The sequence below is a fragment of the Petaurus breviceps genome, unplaced genomic scaffold (assembly GCF_028583685.1).
Source record: "Petaurus breviceps papuanus isolate PSGF00001 unplaced genomic scaffold, PetGlider_PUasm1.0 90977, whole genome shotgun sequence".
Lineage (NCBI taxonomy): Eukaryota > Metazoa > Chordata > Mammalia > Diprotodontia > Petauridae > Petaurus > Petaurus breviceps.
The window spans coordinates 47,115,372-47,137,663 of NW_027187391.1; the positions used below are offsets into that span (position 1 = coordinate 47,115,372).

At 35.6% G+C, this 22,292-nt stretch overlaps 1 protein-coding gene across 5 annotated transcripts in view; it reads left to right on the plus strand.

Annotated features, from left to right (window-relative positions):
• Positions 1 to 22,292, plus strand: part of ATG5 (autophagy related 5) — a 170,601-nt gene that overhangs the window by 124,947 nt on the left and 23,362 nt on the right. For all 5 annotated transcript variants that reach the window (XM_069077126.1, XM_069077123.1, XM_069077122.1 and 2 more), the window contains one exon: positions 13,514 to 13,631. In XM_069077126.1, the coding sequence (XP_068933227.1) occupies positions 13,514 to 13,631 (118 nt within the window). The remainder of the gene's footprint in view (positions 1 to 13,513; positions 13,632 to 22,292) is intronic.

The window sequence follows — 22,292 nt, forward strand, 5'->3', positions numbered from 1 at the left end:
GAGTCTTGAATTTGAGTACTTACTTACTTCCTTTATGATGTAGCTACCAAATCTTGTGTAATCCTGACTGTGATTCCTCTGTACTTGAACTTTTTCTTAATGTTTGCCTGGAGTATATTTTTCTTCAGCTGTCTCTGTTTATCTCTGTCTCTATCTTCCTCTCTTCTGTTGTTATTGAGGCTTTCAGGTAGAACATTAATCCTTAGATATTTTTTTTCTCTTTGACTTGCTTTCCAAGTTGATTGTTTTAATATGAGTGAACTTCTGTTTTCTTCTATTTTTTTCTCAATCTTTTGGCTATAGTTTAATATTTTTGTCTCATTGAGTTGTTAATTTGTTTGATCATTCTAATTTTCAGAGCATTATATTGAGTGATTTATTCTCCTTGTATGTTATTAAGTATGTATATTGTATATGTATATTTGTGTATGTATATGTACATATAGTATATAAGTTTATTTCTTCTCCTTGTAAACCTTTCCACTAGAGCTCTCATTTCATTTATAATTTTTAAATTCTTTCTTTATTTCTTGTAGCAATTCTGGACATTAATTTTAACTTTTGTGACCAAGCTGTGTTTTGCTTTGACAAAACTTTGCTTGTAGAGATGGAGTTATTCTCTTCTTTTGAATTTATGTTTTCAGTGTCTCTGTGCCTTTAGAACAGGCCTCCACAACATACAGCCTGAAGAACCCTTGTGGCTTGTCATAGAATTTCGGGCAATCATGTGACTCACAACAACCAACCATTTTCAGTCTGTTTCAGCTGGCTGAAAGTGACCTATGTGCCATATGTTATGTACACATGCTTTAGAAGGACGAAGAGTAAGCTTTTCCGGAAGGAAGGAAGGAAGGAAGGAAGGAAGGAAGGAAGGAAGGAAGGAAGGAAGGAAGGAAGGAAGGAAGGACGGACAAAGATTTTCTAAGATGGTTCTTTTTTTCTTTACTTTTTGTGGCTAAAAGTTCAACCATACTAAGTGGCCTATACTATAATTATAATACTATAATTTTTTAATGCATAAGACTATTTTCAGAATATATTGATTCATACACATGTCTTTTTCTTTAAAAAAAAATGTTGGATATATAGTTAAAGAGTTTTAGAAAATTTAGCCATCATTTATTTTATAGAATGTTGATCACTTTGAGAAACCTAAAGCAATGTAAATGTTACCCACAGATGGTTTTGAGGAATTATAAATTTGTGGTAAGGTCTGAACTCATTTTAAGGAAATGTTGAATGATTGCTTATAACTTTTAAGACATTTTAATTATTTCGAAGTACTTTGTTCATTTAAGTTCTATAGGTTATGATTTTGGTATTAGTAAGACTCCAGTATGAAAGACAGAAATTTTACATTTTCCTACAGCCAATTTCTCCACACATGGAAATTATAAGGTGGTTTTGGTGTGGGCTGAACATATAGGACAATTTTAAGTAGTTTATGTCTAATGAGGGTATAAGAAGAATATTTAGGAAGTTGAAGTAGTAGTCTATTCTTTAGATGTAAAGATTGAAAAGACAATGATATTTGAGATTAAAAACAAGCATTTGAAAATGAAAGAAAAAACATATATAACCCACAAAGTATGGTTTATCATCTAGGAAATGTCTGGCTAATTGAACTGTAAAATTCATGTAGTATTTGATGTAATCTTCATAAAGCAAATACTAAGAATAAACATGTAAGTAACATCATAACCACAGTTGAAAGATTTTTTTAAAGTTTCAGTGTTCAAGAAGTTTTGTTGGTTTTTTCTTTTTAAATTTATATAGCTAGCTTTGTATTTAAAAGGTACAAATGGGGGCGGCTAGATGGAGCAGTGAGTAGAGTGCCGGCCCCAGAGTCAGAAGGACCTGAGTTTGGATCCGGCCTCAAACAATTAACACACACATACACACACACAAAATACTAGCCATGTGACCTTGGGCAAGTTACATAACCCCAGTTGCCCTCCAAAGGGGGAAAAAAAAAGCAAAAAAATAAAATAAAAGGTACAAATATTTTGGTAGTTTAAGTTACCTATTATTGCCACTAGTGAACATAATCATATTTGCTCTAGATAATTGTAGACATTGCTCTAAAATAATATAGTTTGTCCTGATAATAAATGTAAAACATGAAGTTCTGAATTTCATAGTACTGAATTTCTTTAATGTCCAGATAAATGAACAAAGGTCATCAGGGTCCTGGGTACTGGGAGAAACCAGGTGAATACTAAAAGAATCAGACTATATGCAAATAAGGTAGTTTTTATTTCCCTTTTTCAAAAACAATGAAAGTGTGCTTTGTATTAGCTTCTTTTTATGGTAAGAATATGTATTAAGTTATCAAAGTTATAGTTTTTAAACCAATTTGAAAACAAACAGTTTATGCTATGCTTATAAATCTGGCAAAAACAAGATCCATATGTAAAAACATAAGGCCTTGAAGGGAAATAAATAGCTTAACATGGACCAAGGAGAGAAGGGAAGATAGGAAGAAGAATCCCAGGCATCAGTCATAGTACAAAAGTCAAAAGAAGATTAGGATAAGAGCATTGAACAGAGAATAATCCAGTACTCCTACAGCAGGGGTTGTTGACCTTTTTGTGCCTTTTGGCAGTCTAGAGAAGCCTATAAATTGCTTCTCAGAATAATGTTTTTTAATGCATAAAATAAAACACATAGGATTACAAAGGGAAACTATTAAAGTTATCCAACTAAATAAAAAAAAAAAAAACAAGTTTATGGAGCCAAGGTTAAGAATTCCTGGACTAGAACTTAAAAAGAATTTACTAATAAAGGTACTTGAAGTGGCATCTTTGGGCATATGTGTTCATATTCATTCAGAATAGCAGAATTTTAGTTCTAGAAAGATTCTTGATAATTTAGCTTAATCCTCTTAATTTGCAGATGAGAAAATTGAGACACAAAAAGACAAGGTGATTTTCCCAAGGTCACAAAGAGTTTCATAGATCATAGAGTTTGAGCTTCTCATTTTACGGATGAGAAAATTTGGTAACAGAACTGGGATTGAAACCAGGTATCCTGACTTCTGGTCAGTTATGCTTTTTGGAATACCATTTATTCAGTAAATATTTATTAAACCCCTAACATATAAGGCATCATATTTTTGCAACATTTTTATTGTTGAAATCCAAATCATTTCCATACAAGTCAAACTACCAAATGATTATTTAGAGCACTAGAGGAAAAAAAAATAGCAAAATTTACATAGACAAACCAAAAGGTCGGGATTTTTAAGGAAAATACTGAAAACTGCATTTCTACCTCCCAACTTTCCTGGCTTCTTTCAAGGATTTTACAGGAAATCATTAAAAACAACTCCTAATTCTAGTCCCTTCCTTCCGTTAATTGTTTATTTATCTTGTATACAGCTTTAAAACATTTATTTGCTTGTTGTCTCTCCCATCAGATTGGGAGCTGCTTGAGGATAGGGACTGTCTTTTGCCTCTTTGTGTATCCCCAGGTCTTTGCACAGTGCCTAACACTAGTAGATGCTTAGTAAATGTTTATTGACTCTGACTGATTGAAAGAAAGGGGGCCAAGGAGTAATTCATCTCAAGCTGTGCTCCAAAGCAGTAATCCTAAAAACCATTTGGTACTGGCCAAAAACTGAAAAGTCTATCTATAAAACAGATTAGGTACATGATGTACAGAGCCATATAACATATAGCACTGTGTTTGATGAACTCAAAGACCATACTGGAAATAAGGACTCATTATTTGATGAAAACAGCTGGGATAAGTGGAAATCAGGCTGGTAGAAATTAAATTTAGATCAAGGTCTTAAACTGTATATCACACTAAGCTTCACATGACTGCATGTCTTAGTTATAAAGGTTAATATCAGAGTGTAATGTAATGCCAAAAGAAGGCAACTTCCCAGGTTCAAAATACCAGCATAGGTGCTCTCTATTTTATTCAGTGACAAACCAAGAACAGAGAAGATCAAAACATGACATCATTCAAAATACAGCATTTACTAAGTGTGATTAAATAATCTCCAAGTACTACCCCACCCCAGGACCTTCCAATCATTCAATCAATTACAAAGTCCCTGTTCTAAATACTTCTCCACCCCTAGGCTATACCTTAATTAAGTCCACCACAAAGCCCCTCTTCTCAAATGGAGATTAGTTTCCAAACATAAGGTCAAAAGTTCCCCACCCCTGGATCACAATTGAATCTACCCCAGAGTTACATCAAGTTTAAACACAGCACTTAATACCCAAATGGAGCTCTTTTCTTCATCTTGACAGGAGGCAAGTTCTCAGCAATCTTAGTTCCTGGGGAGACAAGGCTTAGCAAGGCCATAAGATACATTGCCAGTCCCTTCATGAATTCATCCTCTGTCTGTAGAACAGTCCTAGAACCCCTGAACACATTAGCAAAGCCCTCTCCCAGGATTTCTGTAAACATACAACAAGAAAATCCTTCTTCAGGGCTTCCGAACCAACAGAAAGGCTCCCAGACCCCTGCAACAACAGCACTGTCCTTCATCAGTGGACAGTATTCACTCTGTCTGCAGGACAGTCTCCAGACCCCTGCAACAACAGCACCGTCCCTCACCAGTGGACAGTATTCACTCTCTGTCTGCAGGACAGTCTCAGGGCTTCTTATCGAACAGCCAGGTTCCAGGACTTCTTCAACAAAAGGACTGTCTTTCACCAGTGGACAAATCTGGCAAAACAACATCAAAACAGACAGACAAAGTACCAGCAAAACAGCCATGTCTCCTCAGTCCTTGGCAGCTCAGGGGGCAGGTCTCAAAAGTCCAGGGCAATTCAAAGCGGCCACCAGCAATTCTCTTAGTCTCTCTCTCTCTCTCCACGAGGTGCTGCTTCCAAAAAGATCTTCCGCCTCTCTCTAGTGTCTCTCCAAATCTACCTCACCAGCTCCTCCCAGTTCAGGACTTTCTTTTCACATCAACAAGCCCATCCCACAGGTGGGATTAACAAACTCTGGGTTTTAACACAATCAATTTGAAAACCAAGCCAATACAGGGGAATCTTTAATTGCCATTACTATCACACAGAGCAAGGGAGAAAATACCTTTCTCAGCTATGAATGAGGGAAAAGAGTTCATTGACCAAACAAAGGAAAGAGAAGATCGCAAAAGAGAAAATAGGCAAGTTTATTCACAAAAAATTTAAAAGTTTTTGCACCATTAAATTAAAAGAAAAATTATAAAAGTTAAGAGCTCTTAGCTCTGAAAAGACCGACCATGAGTCCAGAGTACCACAATTCCAGCTGTCTGCCTCCAGACAGAGGAAGAAGGAAACCTATTTGGGGATGTAGGGCAGTGTAGAACTTTGTTTTGTTTTATGAATATGCACTTTTGTTACAAGAATTTTGTTTTTATTTTTTTCATTTTCAGTTGGGGGATTAATATATTCAGTGGAGAATTAATATATTGATTAACATATGCTAAAAAGAAAAGCAAACTGCCTCACTCCCTGATTGAAAAAAGAAAAAAAAAACACTTGTAACTAATATGCAGTGCCAGACAAAACAAATTCTCTAATTGACAATGTTTAAAAAAAAAATAGGCAGCTAGGTAGCACAGTGAATAAAGTGCTGGGCCTATAATCAGGAATACCTGAGTTCAAATCCAACCTCAGACACAGACACTTATTAACTTTGTAACCCTGGGCAAGTCACTCAACCTTGTTTGCCTCAGTTTTCTCATTTTTAAAATGAGCTAGGGAAGGAACCACTCCAGTATCTTTGCCAAAAAAATTTCAAAAAGGGTTGCAAAGAGTTAGACACTACTGAAATTACTGGAAAACCCCCCTTTCTTTCTCCCCCCATAAAAGGTCTCATTCAGTACCCTGAGCCTATCACTTTTCTGTCATGTTTCATCATGATTCCTCTAGCATTGTGATTGGTTACTGCATTGATCAGAATTCTTAAGTTGTTCAAAGTTTTGTTTGTCTTTGCAATGTTTTGTGATTATATAAATTGTACTCCTGGGTTTTACTTGCATCAGTTCATACAAATTTCCCCAATTTCTTTAAAGCCATTCCCTTTATCATTTCTTATAGCACGATAGTATAACATTACATTCATTTTCCAGTTGATGGTTACCTCCTTAGTTTCCATTTCTTTGCTAAGTCTGATCTGTATCATGCCACTGGACCCAGATGGCTCCTGAGGAGAAAGTGAGTCTTGCACAACCCTCCCTCACTTAAATCTAGTTCACTTGCATGTCATGGCATCACCTCCATGATATCATGATCCCTGGTTCTCGTTGATTGGCCAACAATAGAGGGTCAAGCCCCATTTGGTCATTGTTTGGTCCCTGATTAGCTCCAAGTAAATAGAGTAAAAATAGCAATTGTTTCTGTTTTGGTCAGAAACCCTGAGGGTCTTCCCCTTCCAGATTGATTTTTTTTTCACTAGGTAAAAGAGGCCATTCTCTGCCTCATTTCATACCTAGTCTTAATCACTGGATCAGCATTGCCTCATTCAAACTGAGACCAAGGCCTCCCACTGCATCCAGGACAATCTCCAGTATTCCTGATCTATATCTTGATGCTAGACCCAGATGGCTTCAGAGTGAGAAAGTGAGGCTAGTAACTTTGCACAGCCCTCCCTCACTTAAATCTAGTTCACTTGCATGTCGTGGCATCACCGCCTGATGTCACGATCCTTTTCGAGAATGAAGGACAAACAACAACTCTATCAATGTAATGAACAGCCACAACTCCAAAAGACCAGTGATGAAGTATGCCACCCAGTTAATGCTAGTGCCTTTCCTCTGAGATTATCTGTTGTCTCCTCCTTTAATACCATGAACTCTTTGCGTCCTCACTGCCTATCATGTAGCAGGTACCTAATTAATGCTACTTGACTTTGACACATAGTCCAAAAGATACGTGCAGTTTTGGGCATGGCAGATGTGTGGCTTTGTTTTGCTTGACTATGATTATTTTTACAGGGATCATTTTTTCTTTTCTTCAGATTGGGATTGTATTGCCAGAAAGAAAAAAGGGATATTTGAAGCATTTTATAAAATGAACAGAAAGAAGTTAAGAGGGGCAGCCAGGTAGCACAGCGAGTAAGAGCACCGGCTCCAGTGTCAGGATGACCTGGGGATCAAATCTGGGCTCAGATACTCAGCACCACACCCAGAAATAACTGGCCGTGTAACCTTGAGCAAGTTACTTAACCCCAATTGCTTTAAAAAAAAAAAAAGTTAAGAGAGAAATGTATGCTTAAAAAAAAAGAAAAACATGTATAGAGATTGTCAGTTTCACATAAATCTTTTTTATGTCTTCCTTTGTATATGGAAATATTGCCCCCTTTTTGGTGTTCATTAACTTTAATATAAAACAAAATCCAAATTATGTCTTATATTCCCTTAGAAAATCAGTGTTTCTGACTTTTGTTCAACTTTAACCAACTGTGTTAGCGTGTCTGGCTAGCCAATAATAGAAACAAAGCTTTTCCCAATATTACTTTAGCTTTTATTCATTAATTTTAGTGGATATCAAGATTCATATGCTTGTAAGTGCTTATTCCTAGAAATAAACTGATGTTCACAGCCATCTCATGATTGTAAGCATATAAAAGAATGTAGGCTTTAATATTTAATGACTTGTCCAAAAACCAAAAAATACTTGGGACTATATTGAATATTTGCAAACACCATCCAAAAGGAATTTATCTTTTACATGTTTAATAAATTCTTAAATGGACCAATATTATCTAATATATTAGATATTAACTAATACTTTCACTGATGAACACAGTCTTATACTCTTGGAATATTTGTTAAATGATTAATACAAATGTTTATAAAAGTAGAATTTACCTTTTTTCATCATTCCTATCTTTTATTTTTATTTTTTCCATTTTTCAAATGCTTTATTAACTTCTGATTTACATCATTCATTTCCACCAGATTTTGAGTTACAAATTTTCTCCCCATTTTCCCCTACCCACCGCCCCAAAATAGCAATCCCACAGGATATCCCCTCCTACAATCTACTCTCTCCCATATTTTCTCCCATACCCCTTTTGACTTTTCTAGTAGGGCATGGTGGATCTCTATGCCCCAGTGCCTGTATATCTTATTTCCCAATTACATGTAAAATAGTATTAATAATAGTATATATATAAACATTTGATTTTAAAACTTTGAATTCCAGATTCATTCCCTTCTTCCCTTGTCACCCACCCTTACTGGGAAGATAAGCAGTTCAGTATAGGTTGTACATGTGTAGCTAATGCAAAACAATAACATAGTAGATATATTGTAAAAGACTGACTATATTTCCCTCCCTCCTATCCCACCTCTCACTTGTTCTATTCTCTACTGTGATCCCATCCCTTTTAAAAAGTGGGTGCTTCCAACTACCCTCCCCCCCCAGGCTGCCCTCTCTTCCATCATCCCCCCTCTCATCCCCTTTCCCCCTACTCTCCTGTAGGGTGAGATACCCTATTTAGTGTGTATTTCATTCTCTCCTCAAGCCAAATTCAATGGAAATAAGGTTGACCCATTCCCTTTTGCCTTCCTATTCTTCTCCTCCATTGTAACCATTTTCCCTTGCCTCTTCTATATGAGATAGTTTACCCCATTCTGTCTTTCCCCATCTCCTCTCATTATATTCCTCTCTCACCTCTTAATTTCACCTTTTAAGTATCATCCCTTCCTATTAAATTGGTCCTGTGCCCTCTGCCTATGTATGCCTGTAAACATACCATGTTTCCCCGATAATAAGACCTATCCCGAAAATAAGACCTCCCCTTACTGTGTAAGATTCCTCTAAAATAAGCCCTCCCCCGAAAATAAGCCCTATTGAGATTGCTACTGTAGTGAAGGTGATCCCCTGCGCTACACGCTATATTACGGTACCCTCTGTATGCACCGTCTCCCCCCCCCCCCCCGGGTGAAACGCACGCCGCACTCCAAGCTGCATCCAATCAGAGCTGCAGCAGTGAGCGTGTCATCCTGTTCTTTATTGAATTCATTATTGAATAAAGGTACATTTTTTTGTTCACATTTACCTGTTTATTAAAATTGCTGTCAATGTTCATTAAAATAAGCCCTCTGGTGTTTTTCTGTCAAAAAATTAATAAGACAGTGTCTTATTATCGGGGAAACACAGTATATAAACACATTCATATATGTATTCATATGCCCATATACCCTCATATATAGACATATATATATATATATGTATGTATGTAATTCTATTCCCTTTAACTATTTTTATCCTGAGAAAAGTTTCATCAGTTACAATTATTATTTTTCCATGTAGGAATGTTAATAGTTCAACTTTGATAAGTTCCTTATGATTTCTTTTCCGTTTACCTTCTCATGCTTCTCTTGCTTCTTGTATCTGAATGTCAAATTTTCTATTCAACTCTGGTCTTTTCATCAAGAATGCTTGAAAGTCCTCTATTCCACTGAATGACCATATTTTCCCCTGAAATGTGATACTCAGTTTTTCTGGGTAGGTGATTCTTGGTTTTAATCCTAGCTCCTTTTCCCTCTGGAATATCATATTCCAAGCCCTACGATCCCTCAGTGTAGAAGCGGCCAGATCCTGGGTTATCCTTATTGTGTTTCCACAATATTAAAATTGTTTCTTCCTGGCTGCTTGTAATATTCTCTCCTTAATCTGGGAATTCCGGAACCTGGCTATAATATTCCTAGGAGTTTTCTTTTTGGGATCTTTTTCAGGAGGTGATTGGTGGATTCTTTCAACCTCTATTTTGCCCTCTGGTTCTAAAACATCAGGGCAGTTTTCTTTGAGAACTTCCTGGAGGATTATTTCTAGGTTCTTACTTTGATCATGATTTTCAGGTAGTCCAATAATTTTTAAATTATGTCTCCTGGATCAGTTTTCCAGGTCAGTGGTTTTTCCCATGAGATATTTCACATTGCCTTCTATTCTGTCATTTGTTTGGATCTGTTTTATAGCATCTTGATTTCTCATAAAGTCATTAGCTTCCATTTGCTCCAGTCTAATTCTGAAGCAATGATTCTCCTCAATGAGCTTTTGAGATTCTTTTTCCATCTGTCAAATTTGGCTTTTTAAGGCATTCTTCTCCTCATTGCCTTTTTGAGCCTCTTTTGCCATTTGAGTTAGTCTATTTTTTAAGGTGTTATTTTCCTCAGTCAGGCTGTTGACTCTCATTTCATAATTTTCTTGCATTGTTCTCATTTCTCTTCCCAATTTTTCCTCCACTTCTCTTATCTGCTTCTTAAGGTCCTCTATGGCCTGTAACCAGCTCGTATTTTTCTTTGAAGCTTTTGGTACAGGAGTTCTTACTTCACTGTCTTCCTCCTGTTCCATACTTTGCTCCTTTTTGTCCTCAGAATAGGAGTCTAATGTTGGAATCTTCTTTTTGCTTTGTTTCCTTTGCCTGGTCATGTCGCCCCTCAGTCACTTGACCCCTGGACTTTGCCACAGTAGGACTCTGCCACCAGACAGGGGAGCTTTCGTCCCAAATGCTGGGGTTTTCTCAGCTGCCGGAGGTATTAGATTAGAGGCCTCTCTGAGGCCTCCACAAGCTCTGGCAAGCTGGTCACACACCCTAGGACCTCCACCCTAGACTGCAATCCACATCCAAGCAGGTTAAAGCAAGAGCAATTACCCCTCAGACTGGTCGCTTGGTCTCCCTACACTCTGCAGGTCAGGAGCTGAAGCTGCCACATGGCACTGGCTAGCTGTGCCGTGTGTCTCAGAGGCTTCTCGTCTCGGGGGCAAAACCATGCATTTCCACTTACTGGGTCCCAAAGTCCAGACTTCACTGACCTCTCACTTTGTCCTTAGCATCTATGTGTTGATAATTCTGGATCGCCACAGCTGCTGGTGATCTGGAGTCTCTCCAGCCAGTGGTTGGTCAGGCCCACTATGGGGCTAAAACCTCTGGCTCACGCGGGCCTGGGCTCGGCTCCCAGAGTGTTGTGCTGTCTGATTCCTGCTGGGCTGTCCTCAGCGGGAGGTTAGCTTCTCTGTGTCATTTTGTGGGTTCTGCAGGTCCAAAGTTTGTTCAGAGTCCCCTTTTTACATTGATTGGGGAAGGTGGAAGCCAGAGCCTCTCGGACTCCATCATCTTGACTCCTCCTCCTAGCGTTTACTTTTTTAAAGATAGTCATTTTTTCTGTAACTAATCATATAGAATTTTCCACCTAGTAGTGTTTTTCTTAAGAGGTTCAGATGATGTTTGTCATGGCAAGTTAATGCTGTTTCTTGGAAATTACTGAAATACTTTGTATATTAATAGATGTCTAAATATGTTTTATAACTAAAATAATTTAACAGTATTATGAATCCTGTGATATGTGATCTGTGATATTATGGTTCAAATCACCTTTTAAAAGTCTTATTATTTATTACAAGCAATGTTTACAGATTTTGTTTTTATGTTAAATTTCTTGGATTTTTGCCAGCTTAATCAGAAGAGCATTAAAACTGTCTTTTAAACTGTCTTCTAAAGTATTTCTAGAAATAATCTAGAGGGGCAACTAGGTGGTGCAGTTAATATAGCACTGGCCCTGGAGTCAGGAGGACCTGAGTTCAAATCCAGCCTCAGACACTTGACACAATTATTAGCCGTGTGACTTTGGCCAAGTCACTTAACCCCAATTGCCCTCCAGAAAGCAAATAATAATAATCCAGTCTTTTCTCTATAAAGTCCCATCATAGATTTCTTGGGAGCTGTTGACTAATAGACAAAGGACTAGTTTTCCTTTGTGAAATTACTTTGGAATTCGTTGCTTTTTAGAAGTAACTCAAATCACAGCTGCTGTAAAAGTCTTTACCACGTTGGGTGTCCCAGTCAGTGGATTTTTCTGCCTTTAAGCTTCTTGTTTGTTGTTATAAGTTGTTTTCTAGGATACCAGGAAGGGATTAATGTGACAAGCATATAAGAGTGTTGCAAAATTTAAAAAAGTGCTATAAATGCACATTATTATTATTAATGACAATAATATCAAGTATTATGTGGTGATTTAAGAAGTCCAGGAACAGATTTCTTTATGTAGTAGACAATAAGAAGTAAATATTAATAGAACTTGAATAATTTTGTACATTTTAATTTTTTTTAAATAGCACGGTTTTTGTGCCATTTTATTTGAGGAAGGTTTTCCCCCCTTTGTATTGTTCAGGTGTAACATATTAATATTATCATTATTAATGAAACTTTTCATTAACAACACTAAGGCAGAATGGGTTTTGGTGGTATTTGCAAACCTTGACCAGAGTTTGAACACAAAGAGGAATCAAGAAGCACAAGAAAATTGTCGTAACTGTTCTCTTCAAGAGGGCAAAATTGTTTTAATTTTTTACCAAATTTTCCTTTTCCTGATTAGCATGCCATTATAGTTAACTTTACTTTCACATTTCTTGTAACCGTAAGAGAAAATTGCTAATTACATAGTTGCCTTTACCTGAGTCTCCAATTCCCTGCAAAAAATTTCCTTTATTGCATTAGCCTCTAAGTAGAATGCATTTGGTTTTATAAAATTGAAGTTTCTGTTGTTTCAGCCTTTATACTTCCCTCTCCATTTTCTGATATTAATCACCTTCATATTTGCCTCCTAATCCTTCTCCTAACCTCTTTAGGTTCATCCTCCCCCAAACTGCTGTCCCCCACTGCGAAGTTGATCTTCCTAAAATACTTCCATGATATCATTCCCCATTGCGCCCTACAGACTTTGCACAGAAACTGAGAATGGGCATTTGGAATCACTGAATATTTATGATATGCTACCAAATATATGATCTTGAGCTGGGAAGATTTGCTAGAGATTTTTAAAAAGCTGCCTAGATAGGTTGTTTTGGGGGATTTTAAGTGTTGTATTGAGTTAAAAGATGGTAGTAATACATATTCTGGTAAGAAAAACAGTTTTTCTCTGATACCTCTTTCTAAGGAAGTAAACTGTAGTGAAATGATGAAAATGACTCTTTTAAAAATAATAATAAATAGTTTGAAATTGTTCAAGTCATTTCCTGCTTTTTCAGACTTTGTACCATCTTCGTTTCTGTTCACCCTTTGTGCACTTGAGGAAGAAGTGTAATATTTTTAAACAATGTAGGGGCAGCTAGGTGGTGCAGTGAATAGAGCACCAGCCCTGGAGTCAGGAGGACCTGAGTTCAAATCCGGCTTCAGACACTTGACACTTACTAGCTGTATAACCTTGTCAAGTCACTTAACCCCAATTGCCCTGCCTTCCCCCTCCAAAAAAAAAAACCCCAAACCAACAATGTAGCAGTTTTTAAGAGAAAACTTTTTGTTTGTAGAGATTACTTAAAATAATGTTTTAAATTAATTTAATAAAATGGTGAGCATATGGCATTAGCAGGTTTTCTCAATGTAAGTAATATGACAGAGACTCTATTATCCATTACATTACCATAATTTATCCATAAAATTAATTTAATTTCTGATTTTCATCGTTTTGTGATCAACAAAGATTTACATCTTAGGGTTTCATTTTTTTTTTTAATCTTATATATTTTCCCCTTCTATTGTTTTTTTTTTTCACTAGGCAACAACTGAGCGACCTTTCATTCAGAAGTTATTTCGACCAGTTGCTGCAGATGGACAATTGCATACACTAGGAGATCTCTTAAAAGAAGTTTGTCCTTCAGCAATTACTACTGAAGGTAAAGTATGATCATCATTATTAAAGCATTTCTTTCAGTTCTAGTCCTCTCAAAAAAAGAAAACTTTCTCCTTTTCACTGGATTTTACAAAGAGCCACTCTGCTGTTACTTTTAAAATATTTTCCCAATTTTCATTAGTTAATGAGAAATACCTTTCCAAATAGAGCTTCCCACTCTTTCATTTAATTCATATTTACCAAACTTTTTCACTAGATCTTTAAAAGAACCACAAAAATAAACTTTATATTTATTTTGAACTAGTTTAACAAAACTAAATATGCTATTTAAAATCATTTTTCTCAGCCGTGATTTTCAAAGTCTTATTTTGCAAAATTATAAACATATCTTGATTTATAAACTAAAAACAGATATGAGTGTGGTCACTTGTCTCCTTCATTTGAACTTTTATTATTTTCATATTAATTATATCTATTAATATCAAATTGTACAGCTTTTAGTAGTGTTGTGGAAAAATAAATGTCTTTAGAATTGATATATAAATTTCATTGCAAAGGCTGAAACTCAAAATAGCGACTAAAGTTTATATATTACTTTATCTTAACAATAAGGTATATAATAAACATAATTTATTAGAAAATAATTTCTATCAATAGGTCCTTTTATGCTGAATGTGTTTCATACTTATGGTTATGTTACCTCTTTGCCTCAATAATCTCTTAAGCACATGGCATTTGTTTGAAACCCACAAGGGGTGCCATGTGAACCCACAAAAAATTCTGATGCTATAAAAACCAATGCCAGAAAGGAACAAGAGTTAGGGAGTTGCAGCAGAAAGGTCCCTGCGTATTTATCCTAAATTATTGAAACTTTTGATCACCATACGTCATTATTCTGGGACTCTTTATGCTGAGTTTTCCTATAGTATTAGAATCAATCAATATTTTGTTTTATCACATTACGAAAAATATAAACTTCAAAACTTTACTATATTTTCTTTATTATTAGTGACTGAATTTATAATTTGTTTCATTGTATCTTAAAAATGTACATTAAATTCTTATTTAATGCTGATGTTAATATTAACATTTCATGAAATGTTTACATCAGCCATCTTACCATACTGATCCTGTTGCAGTAGTCGAATTTTGCTCATTTAAAATTTTACTTTTGTTTCTCTGGCTATAGAAATGATGACTAGGAAATCTCTGGTAATCCATTAGTGGGTCCTGGCTAACATTGATTGCTATCTGTTTCTTTATACTATGATTTCTTTCTGTTAGCTCTCTGTCAGAGTATTGATGACTTTATAATACAGACAAAAAGCTTTCTGGTAATACTCAGTTATATTTTAAGTCTTATATAAATCACTCTAAACAAATGGCCCTTAATTATTGATTTGTGTACTTTATTTTCATCTTTTAAGGTATATTGAAGGAACTTTGGTAAAAGTCCTATGCTCTCCATCAGTTGTCTTTTTTTAAGTCAAAATTTGAGCTAAAATTCTTTCATTATTTTATATTTCCAAGACATCAGAATTTGTATAATTTCCTTTCAGAAACATCACTGACCTTAGTTTATTTAGTTAATAAGGTTCCATAGTGCCTAAGGAGTGAAAACAGCAGTAAAACTCATAAACCTCAAGAAAAACGCCCCATTTTCATATTTCATGTCCTGTATTTTTAAGAAACTCTTACCACCAGCTAGTGCTTTTATTAGTGTATAGCCACTGTTCAGGTGCCAGCAAACACACCTGCATGACAAGGTGCCAATCATCTGGTAAAGAGCTTCTTTCCTTCTTTATGTTTTTGCACTGTTTGTAAACAACCACTTAATCTAGTTGCTCTTTCATGGTTCTTGGATTTAGTCTAGAAAAGATTACAGCTTATTGAAACTTTACCTAATTTGTTTATTTAGTTTATTAAAATAATAACAGACCTCTGTATTCTGTAAACTACGTCCTTGGTTCTTGCCAGTGTAGGTCATTTTCACCTCATAGCTGCCATTTTGGGGAGAGGCCTATCTCCTATAAAATCTTCAAAGAATTAGAAAAAGAAGAGGATAGAGGTGAGTGTGATAGTGCATTTCACATATTCATGGAGTTTTAAAGCTAGAAATACTATTGCAGTCCTCTAATTTTACAAAGGAGAAATGGGGAAGTTGAATGATTTTCTCACTTATTGGATAAACAACTAATTATTGACATAACTAGGATTAAATCATAGGTTTCCTATTCTTGGGTCAGTGATTTTTCTGCTATAGCATCCCTTCTCCTCCCCTCCACACACACACCATTCTGTTTCTTCAGGCACTCTAAAATAGTTGTTTTAATTTAAAAATTACTGTCATTCTTTGCAAACTAGTTTTTATCTAATGCTTAATTCTGTGGCTTAGAAATACTTAGTAAATGCACACAAAGGTATTATTAAACAAAAGGTAACATAACCTTTGACATCTTAGAGCATCCTATGATATCTCTGGCATTCTGCAACCACTGTTTTTCATTTGTTTTAAGTGGTAGTGTATGTAGCTCTTTCTACTACTACTTTTGTTTGGATTTACTCAAATGGTAGGTGTGAAGGTTATCCATGCAAGAGAAAAGCAGTACTTCTTAGTGTAGAAGGCACCAGGCAAAAGATTCCTTCTCTCTCCTTTTACACACCAAAAGCTACTGCATGTAGCCATTCCTGGAGAACCGCCACAGTGTGACTCCTGTTGTGCTCTGTTGGCCACTCCCATCTTTAATCCACCACTCCTTTTTTGCCGAGGTAGGGAAATTCCAGAGGTAATGGGTGGGTACCTTTTAATGTTTTTTTTTCCCCTTTCTTTCTTAACTATTGAATAGCTGTTTTGGAGAGCTTTTCCTAGAAGGGAGGTGAGTAGCTAGACTTTCAGGGGTATGGTAATGTATTTCACACTTTGTAGAAAAGCATGGGGTTTTTCTGTCTTTTTAGAATAACTTTCGCCCTCCTTGTTAGACTAACCTGGACTGTTATTCTTTCTTTTTGCCACTTTATAGTGCAAAGCGATTTTCCTTTCAAGATCTTTGAGAAAGATCTAAAACACTAACACAGTACACTCTCTGATCCAGTACACCCAGGGTGTTGGCAAGTGGCAAGCATTCTGGCACACCTGGATGCCTCTTCAGCTGAGAGGGAAAGACGTGAAGATTGGGTGTGAGTGACCTGACTGTCGTCACATGATAAAAAGAGAAAGTGCTTCATAAAAGTCACGTGCAGCCATTGTCTTTTATTTCCTATAGCAAATGATTCAGTTAGAAAGGAATTTTATTTTGTTTCATCATGTGAAAGTAGGATATCCTAAGATTTAAGGAGATCTGCTACAGGTCACTGTTCTTGTAGAGTAGCCATGATGAGCTGCTTTGTTTGTTTCTCTTTTTCTAACTTGTGAGTGACTGTGGAAGCTGTTTAAATGAACTTAGGTAAATTACCTTAGTGGTTTCAGCAGAAATTAGCATGACCCAGATAGCCAAGCATCTGTACCCTATCAAGAGCAAGATATTCCTTTACTTGTTATTTTCCAATGAATATAACATTCAGTTGATTTGGGTTTATAGAAGAATCTATAAGCCCTACTCTGTTCTGTTTCTTATCTAATAGTTAATAGCAAATTACAGAAATTCATTAAAAGTATTATTCCAAGAAATCAGTGTATCATTCAGCCTATTTGATAATCAAGAAATCTCCATCACCTACTTTTTAATCCTATTTTTATTTGACATTACACAGAAAATGGAGTTATATAATACTGTAGGTAGAGGAGACATACATTCTGTGGCAGATGAACAAGGTTTTCTAGATTTCTCCTGTCATTATATATGTTTCAGTTGTTAGTTTCTGCCTGACAAATATGGCATGGTTTTGAAGTGTCCTTACCAACTACCATTTAATTTTGTATTCCCATTTGATTGTACAAAATCACATAAGGAGCTCATGTGAAAACATTTAGCCATATACCAACTCTACCTCTGAGGGGAGGAAATAGCCTATAGAGTATTATGTTATTCGTTATGTCACTAGTGAGAGAAAGAGTGGGTAATCCAATCTAACTTGCTTTGAGCAAGTACGCTATTTTTCATGGAAAGAGACAGTGTAAAGATTGAGTCCAGAGACCAGATGACTAAAAAATGTTATTTTCTTGGCCAGTAAATTGACTTTGGCTTCTGGGTTTTTTATAATTTTGTTTTGGACTTATGATTTTATTTGTGCTGGGCTCCTACTGATGCAGATCAGCAGTTGGTCTGTAATGTAGTCTAAGAAGAGAAGGGAAAAGATGAGAACAAACATTTATTAAGTGCATATTATGTGTGAGGCACTTTGCTAAGCCCTTTACAAATTTTCTCTCATTTGATCCTAGTGTAAGAACATGGCTTCCTAACATAGGCGTCTGTGAACTTTTTAAAAAATATTTTCATAACTGTATTTCAATGTAATTAGTTTCCTTTGTCATACTGCCGCAGGGCAACTGTGGCATCAAAAAAGTTAAGAGCCCTTTACTTCAGGGATTGCCTAGGGCATTGAATGGTTAAGGGACCTAGCCATGATCACTACCAGTGTGTGCCAGTGGCAGGATTGGAACCCAGGTTTTCCTGGTGCTGAGGTTGGCTTTGTATTCACTGTGTCGCACCACCTCTCATTAACAATAGTGTTGTTCTATTATAGATATAAGGTTGTCTTTACATGTCTAAAAGAGAACTTACTATCTTTCCTCCCACATCATCTGATCCAAGTTTCCATGTTTCTTTTTAAGGTACCACCATCCTTCTATGGTTATGGTTATGGAACTCCGAGGTTCATAACCATAATATTATCCTCCACCCTTTGCTGCCCCTTACTCCTTATGTCCTTTTAATTGCTAGATCTGGCATCTTCTCTTTTCTCATGTATCCACCACCTTTGTTCAGACCATCTTCATCTGTTGCCTAGATTGGTCTCCCTGCTTTAATCTCTGAACATTCCAGTCTATCTGCTACACAACTTCCAAAGTGATTCTCTTTGACCACAGATCTGACCATGCCACTACTGTATTTCATAAACTCCAGTGGTTCCTGACTGCCTCTAGAACAAAAGACAAACTTCTCTGTGTTGCCTTTGAAACCCTTCACGACAGGGCTTCACCTTGTCTTTCCTGATTATCATACATTCCCTCCCTTCCCATACCTTATGATTCAGCCAAACACCTAGCATCCCATCTCTTATTTCTATGCCTTTGTGTAGACTGTGCCCCGTGCCTGGAATGCATTCTTCTTAAGTCTGCCTCACAGAATCTTAAACACCACCTTCCTCATGACGTCTTTCCTCATCCTCTGCAACCCCCAATTGCTACCGTGTCTCCTCCCTAACTTGTTTTTATTTATTCTCTTTAGAATTATTCCATATATATACCTATATGTGTACTTTCTCCCTTATTAAAATGTAAATTCTTTGAGAGAGGGATTGTTAATTAAGTAGAACAACAAATGGCTGGCATCTTTAGCTTGTATCTCATATGTGTGTGTATAGATTTATAAATTTTGTTTATTTTTAAGTTTTCAATATTCACTTCCATAAGATTTTGAGTTTTACATTTTCTCCCCCTTCCTCTGCTCCTCCCAAAGACGGCTTGCAGTCTGATAATAGACTCTATATATACATCCATATTGAACATTTTCACATTAGTCATATCATATATATTCTTAAAAATCTTGTGCATACAAAACAGATTCCACTCTGCTTTAATACAAGTTTAACAGATTGTTAGTTAAGTCCTAAGTTGTTATATAGAATTAAAGAAATAGTGGAAGCTTGGTTGATGCCTTAGTTAGATCCAGTAGCAATCTCATATAATCGTTACTATGACATTCTATACACAAGAATCAACATTACAGTTTGCTAATGTAATGTGCTACATATTTGTAATGTTCCTATGATTTATTCTTAGTCAGTTGTTATTATTGCTGAACTTTCTCCTGTGGTTTGGGTTTTTTCCTAAATTAAAAAAATTCTACTTTAAAATTTACATAAAGCCAAACATATGTTGAAAATTGTGATTAAGAACTCCTACACTGTAGGTTATTCATCTTTTAGCCTGAATCCCAACCCCAGCCAGTGGCACGGTGGTGGTATTCCTTTTGTAAAGTATATTTATAGAAAGAATATTTTGTATCCCTATGCCATCCCCATCAAGGATTATATCAGGAGATAGGTGAATAGTTCCATCACCTCAGTGTATTTAAAAACCATTGACCTAGATTATTTATTCTCAAATATTTTCATCCTGGAAATTCTTTTGCCACACACTGTGATTTTGAGCAAGCCCCATAATTTCCTCTGTGCCTGTTTCCTCTCCTGTAAAATGAGGATATTTCCTTTCCTATCTCATTGGATGATTGTAAGGATCAGATGAAAGATTGTTTTTGAAAGTATTAAGTGCAAAGTGGTATTATTCTTTCCCAAAAGAATGTGCACCTCAAGGTGTAACAGGAGCTGCATAAGACTTAACTTCACCTTTTCAGAAACTAACAGCTGGAGGTTATGTTCTCTGTGTTAAGGATGTTACTGAAAGTATAGCCTTGGGTAATTATGGAACTAGCTAAGATCATCCTTGCCATTGGAACTCTAGAAGAACTCAATATTCCCTGGTCCACCAGGCACCCACTTGCTGACCCTGTATTTTAGCATCTATAAGCCAAACTATTCTTAATTTGATATAATTGCTCCATTGAACTATGAAACTGTTACCTTAAAATATAAACAAAAAATAGTTTTTAATGGTTAGTGGTTTAAAAAAAAAAAAGAGGAGGAAGAAGAGGAACTACAGGCTGCTGGTGATAGTGACAGATCACTGGACCTGCAGTCAGGAAGACCTGGGTTCAAATGCAGCTTTAGATACTTATTAGCTATGTGACTCTGGACATGTCACTTAACCTATACTTTCCTCAGTTTTGTCATCTATAAAATAGGATACCACTCCATCCTCAGGGTTGTTGTGAGGATCAGATAAGATGTTTGTAAAGCATGTCTGTAAAGCACTATATAATTGCTTGATGTTGTTATGGTTATTAATTTATTTCAAAATGGTTTGAATAATCAAGTTTGAACACAGTCTATCAAACCATCTTAGTTTGAGGATATTTAAAATTGGTCATTATTATTCTTGCAACTTTGGGATCTTGCTTTGTAGTAGAACAGATCGTGAAAATAAAAACTGCAAAGTTTATGCCTCATTCTTCCTTGCTTTCTCTCATTCAATCTTCATTTCTTTTCCTTGCTCTAAAATAAGTACCTTAGCTGACTGTGGTAATCTTTATAACATATATTCCCATAATGTTTTAATCCAAAGACATTTATCTTTTCTAAAAGCATATATAGAGGAATGATGAAGTGATTTCTTTACTTGTTCTATATTAGTAAAGCTAGCTAGATTATTTGGAAGTATCACAGAATACCAGTAAACGGACAAGTGACTTTTCATCATTTCTTTTTCCAGAAACATGTTCTTTGCACCAGTAATAGTTCACTTATAGCATTAGAAAACAATTGTTTTTAACCAAAGTACCAAATAAATTATTACATAGGAGAGCTCATTAATACATAACTCAAGAATATTTAAAATCAGAATCACACTAAAGTTTTCTCTCTGTTCTCTATAAAGAAGTGTATACTGTTTATCATACAAATTAGTAATGTAAATAGGATTATCAAAGGGAGGTTTAACATTCTTATAGCACACATTTTTCATGTAGTATCATAGACTTAGAGCTGGAAAGAACCTTAGTGGTCATATCATCAGTCCAGTGTCCTCATATTCCAAATGAAGAAACTGAGATTTAGAGGAAATAAGTAGAATAGAAAATAAGAAAATAAGCCTAAGAGTACATAAGTAATTGACAGAGGCAAGATCCTTAGAGGAGCCTCAAATTCAGTATTCTTTCCACTAAAGTAGGCCATGTAAGTCTTTAGCCTCATAACACTTTGCTAGATGTTCAGTTATATACATACTTAAATTTTCTTGCAAAATGTTGTATAATTCAGTTGTTAGAACTTATTTAAAGGGTTCATTTCATCAGGGGATCTGAATTTTTTAGGTTTTTACTGCATTTCACTTTCCTGAGTTTTCCATTTTATTATCTTTAAGAATTTGCTTTGAGTATTAAGATAAAAATAGAAATAAATACACATACAAGAAAGAACTTTTAAAAACACTCCTATTTAACTTGTAGTTAACTTTTACCACACTTTGCAATTTCCTTATCAGAAGGCTTTTAGTGATGTTTTTTTTTAAATACACTATAGTATAAAGCTTCTGAACTTAATAGATTTCTCTTTCATAGACTGTACAGTGCTGAATATAAATGTTTTTTAAAATTTTATATATTCATCCTGAAAACAGATGTTTGTAGATAATTTTTAAAATTGATTAGAAAGTGGCATAGACTTTTTAAAAATCCTGTTGAAAATGATAACAGTAGACTTCTAGAAAAAGAACAAGAAGTTTAATGGGGAAAATTTTGTAAGAACACAGCCCATGCATGGAAAGTGATAGCAAGTATTATCTATGATGCTATGTGTTCATTAAGATGTATATTGCCTTGTGAATATAGATCCGGAAGAAGTTAATGTAAGTATTTTAGAATGGGTTTATATTTCTCTGATAAACAGCACTCTCCTTCTGTTTGTGATCACAGGATGAAAGCTCTGTAAG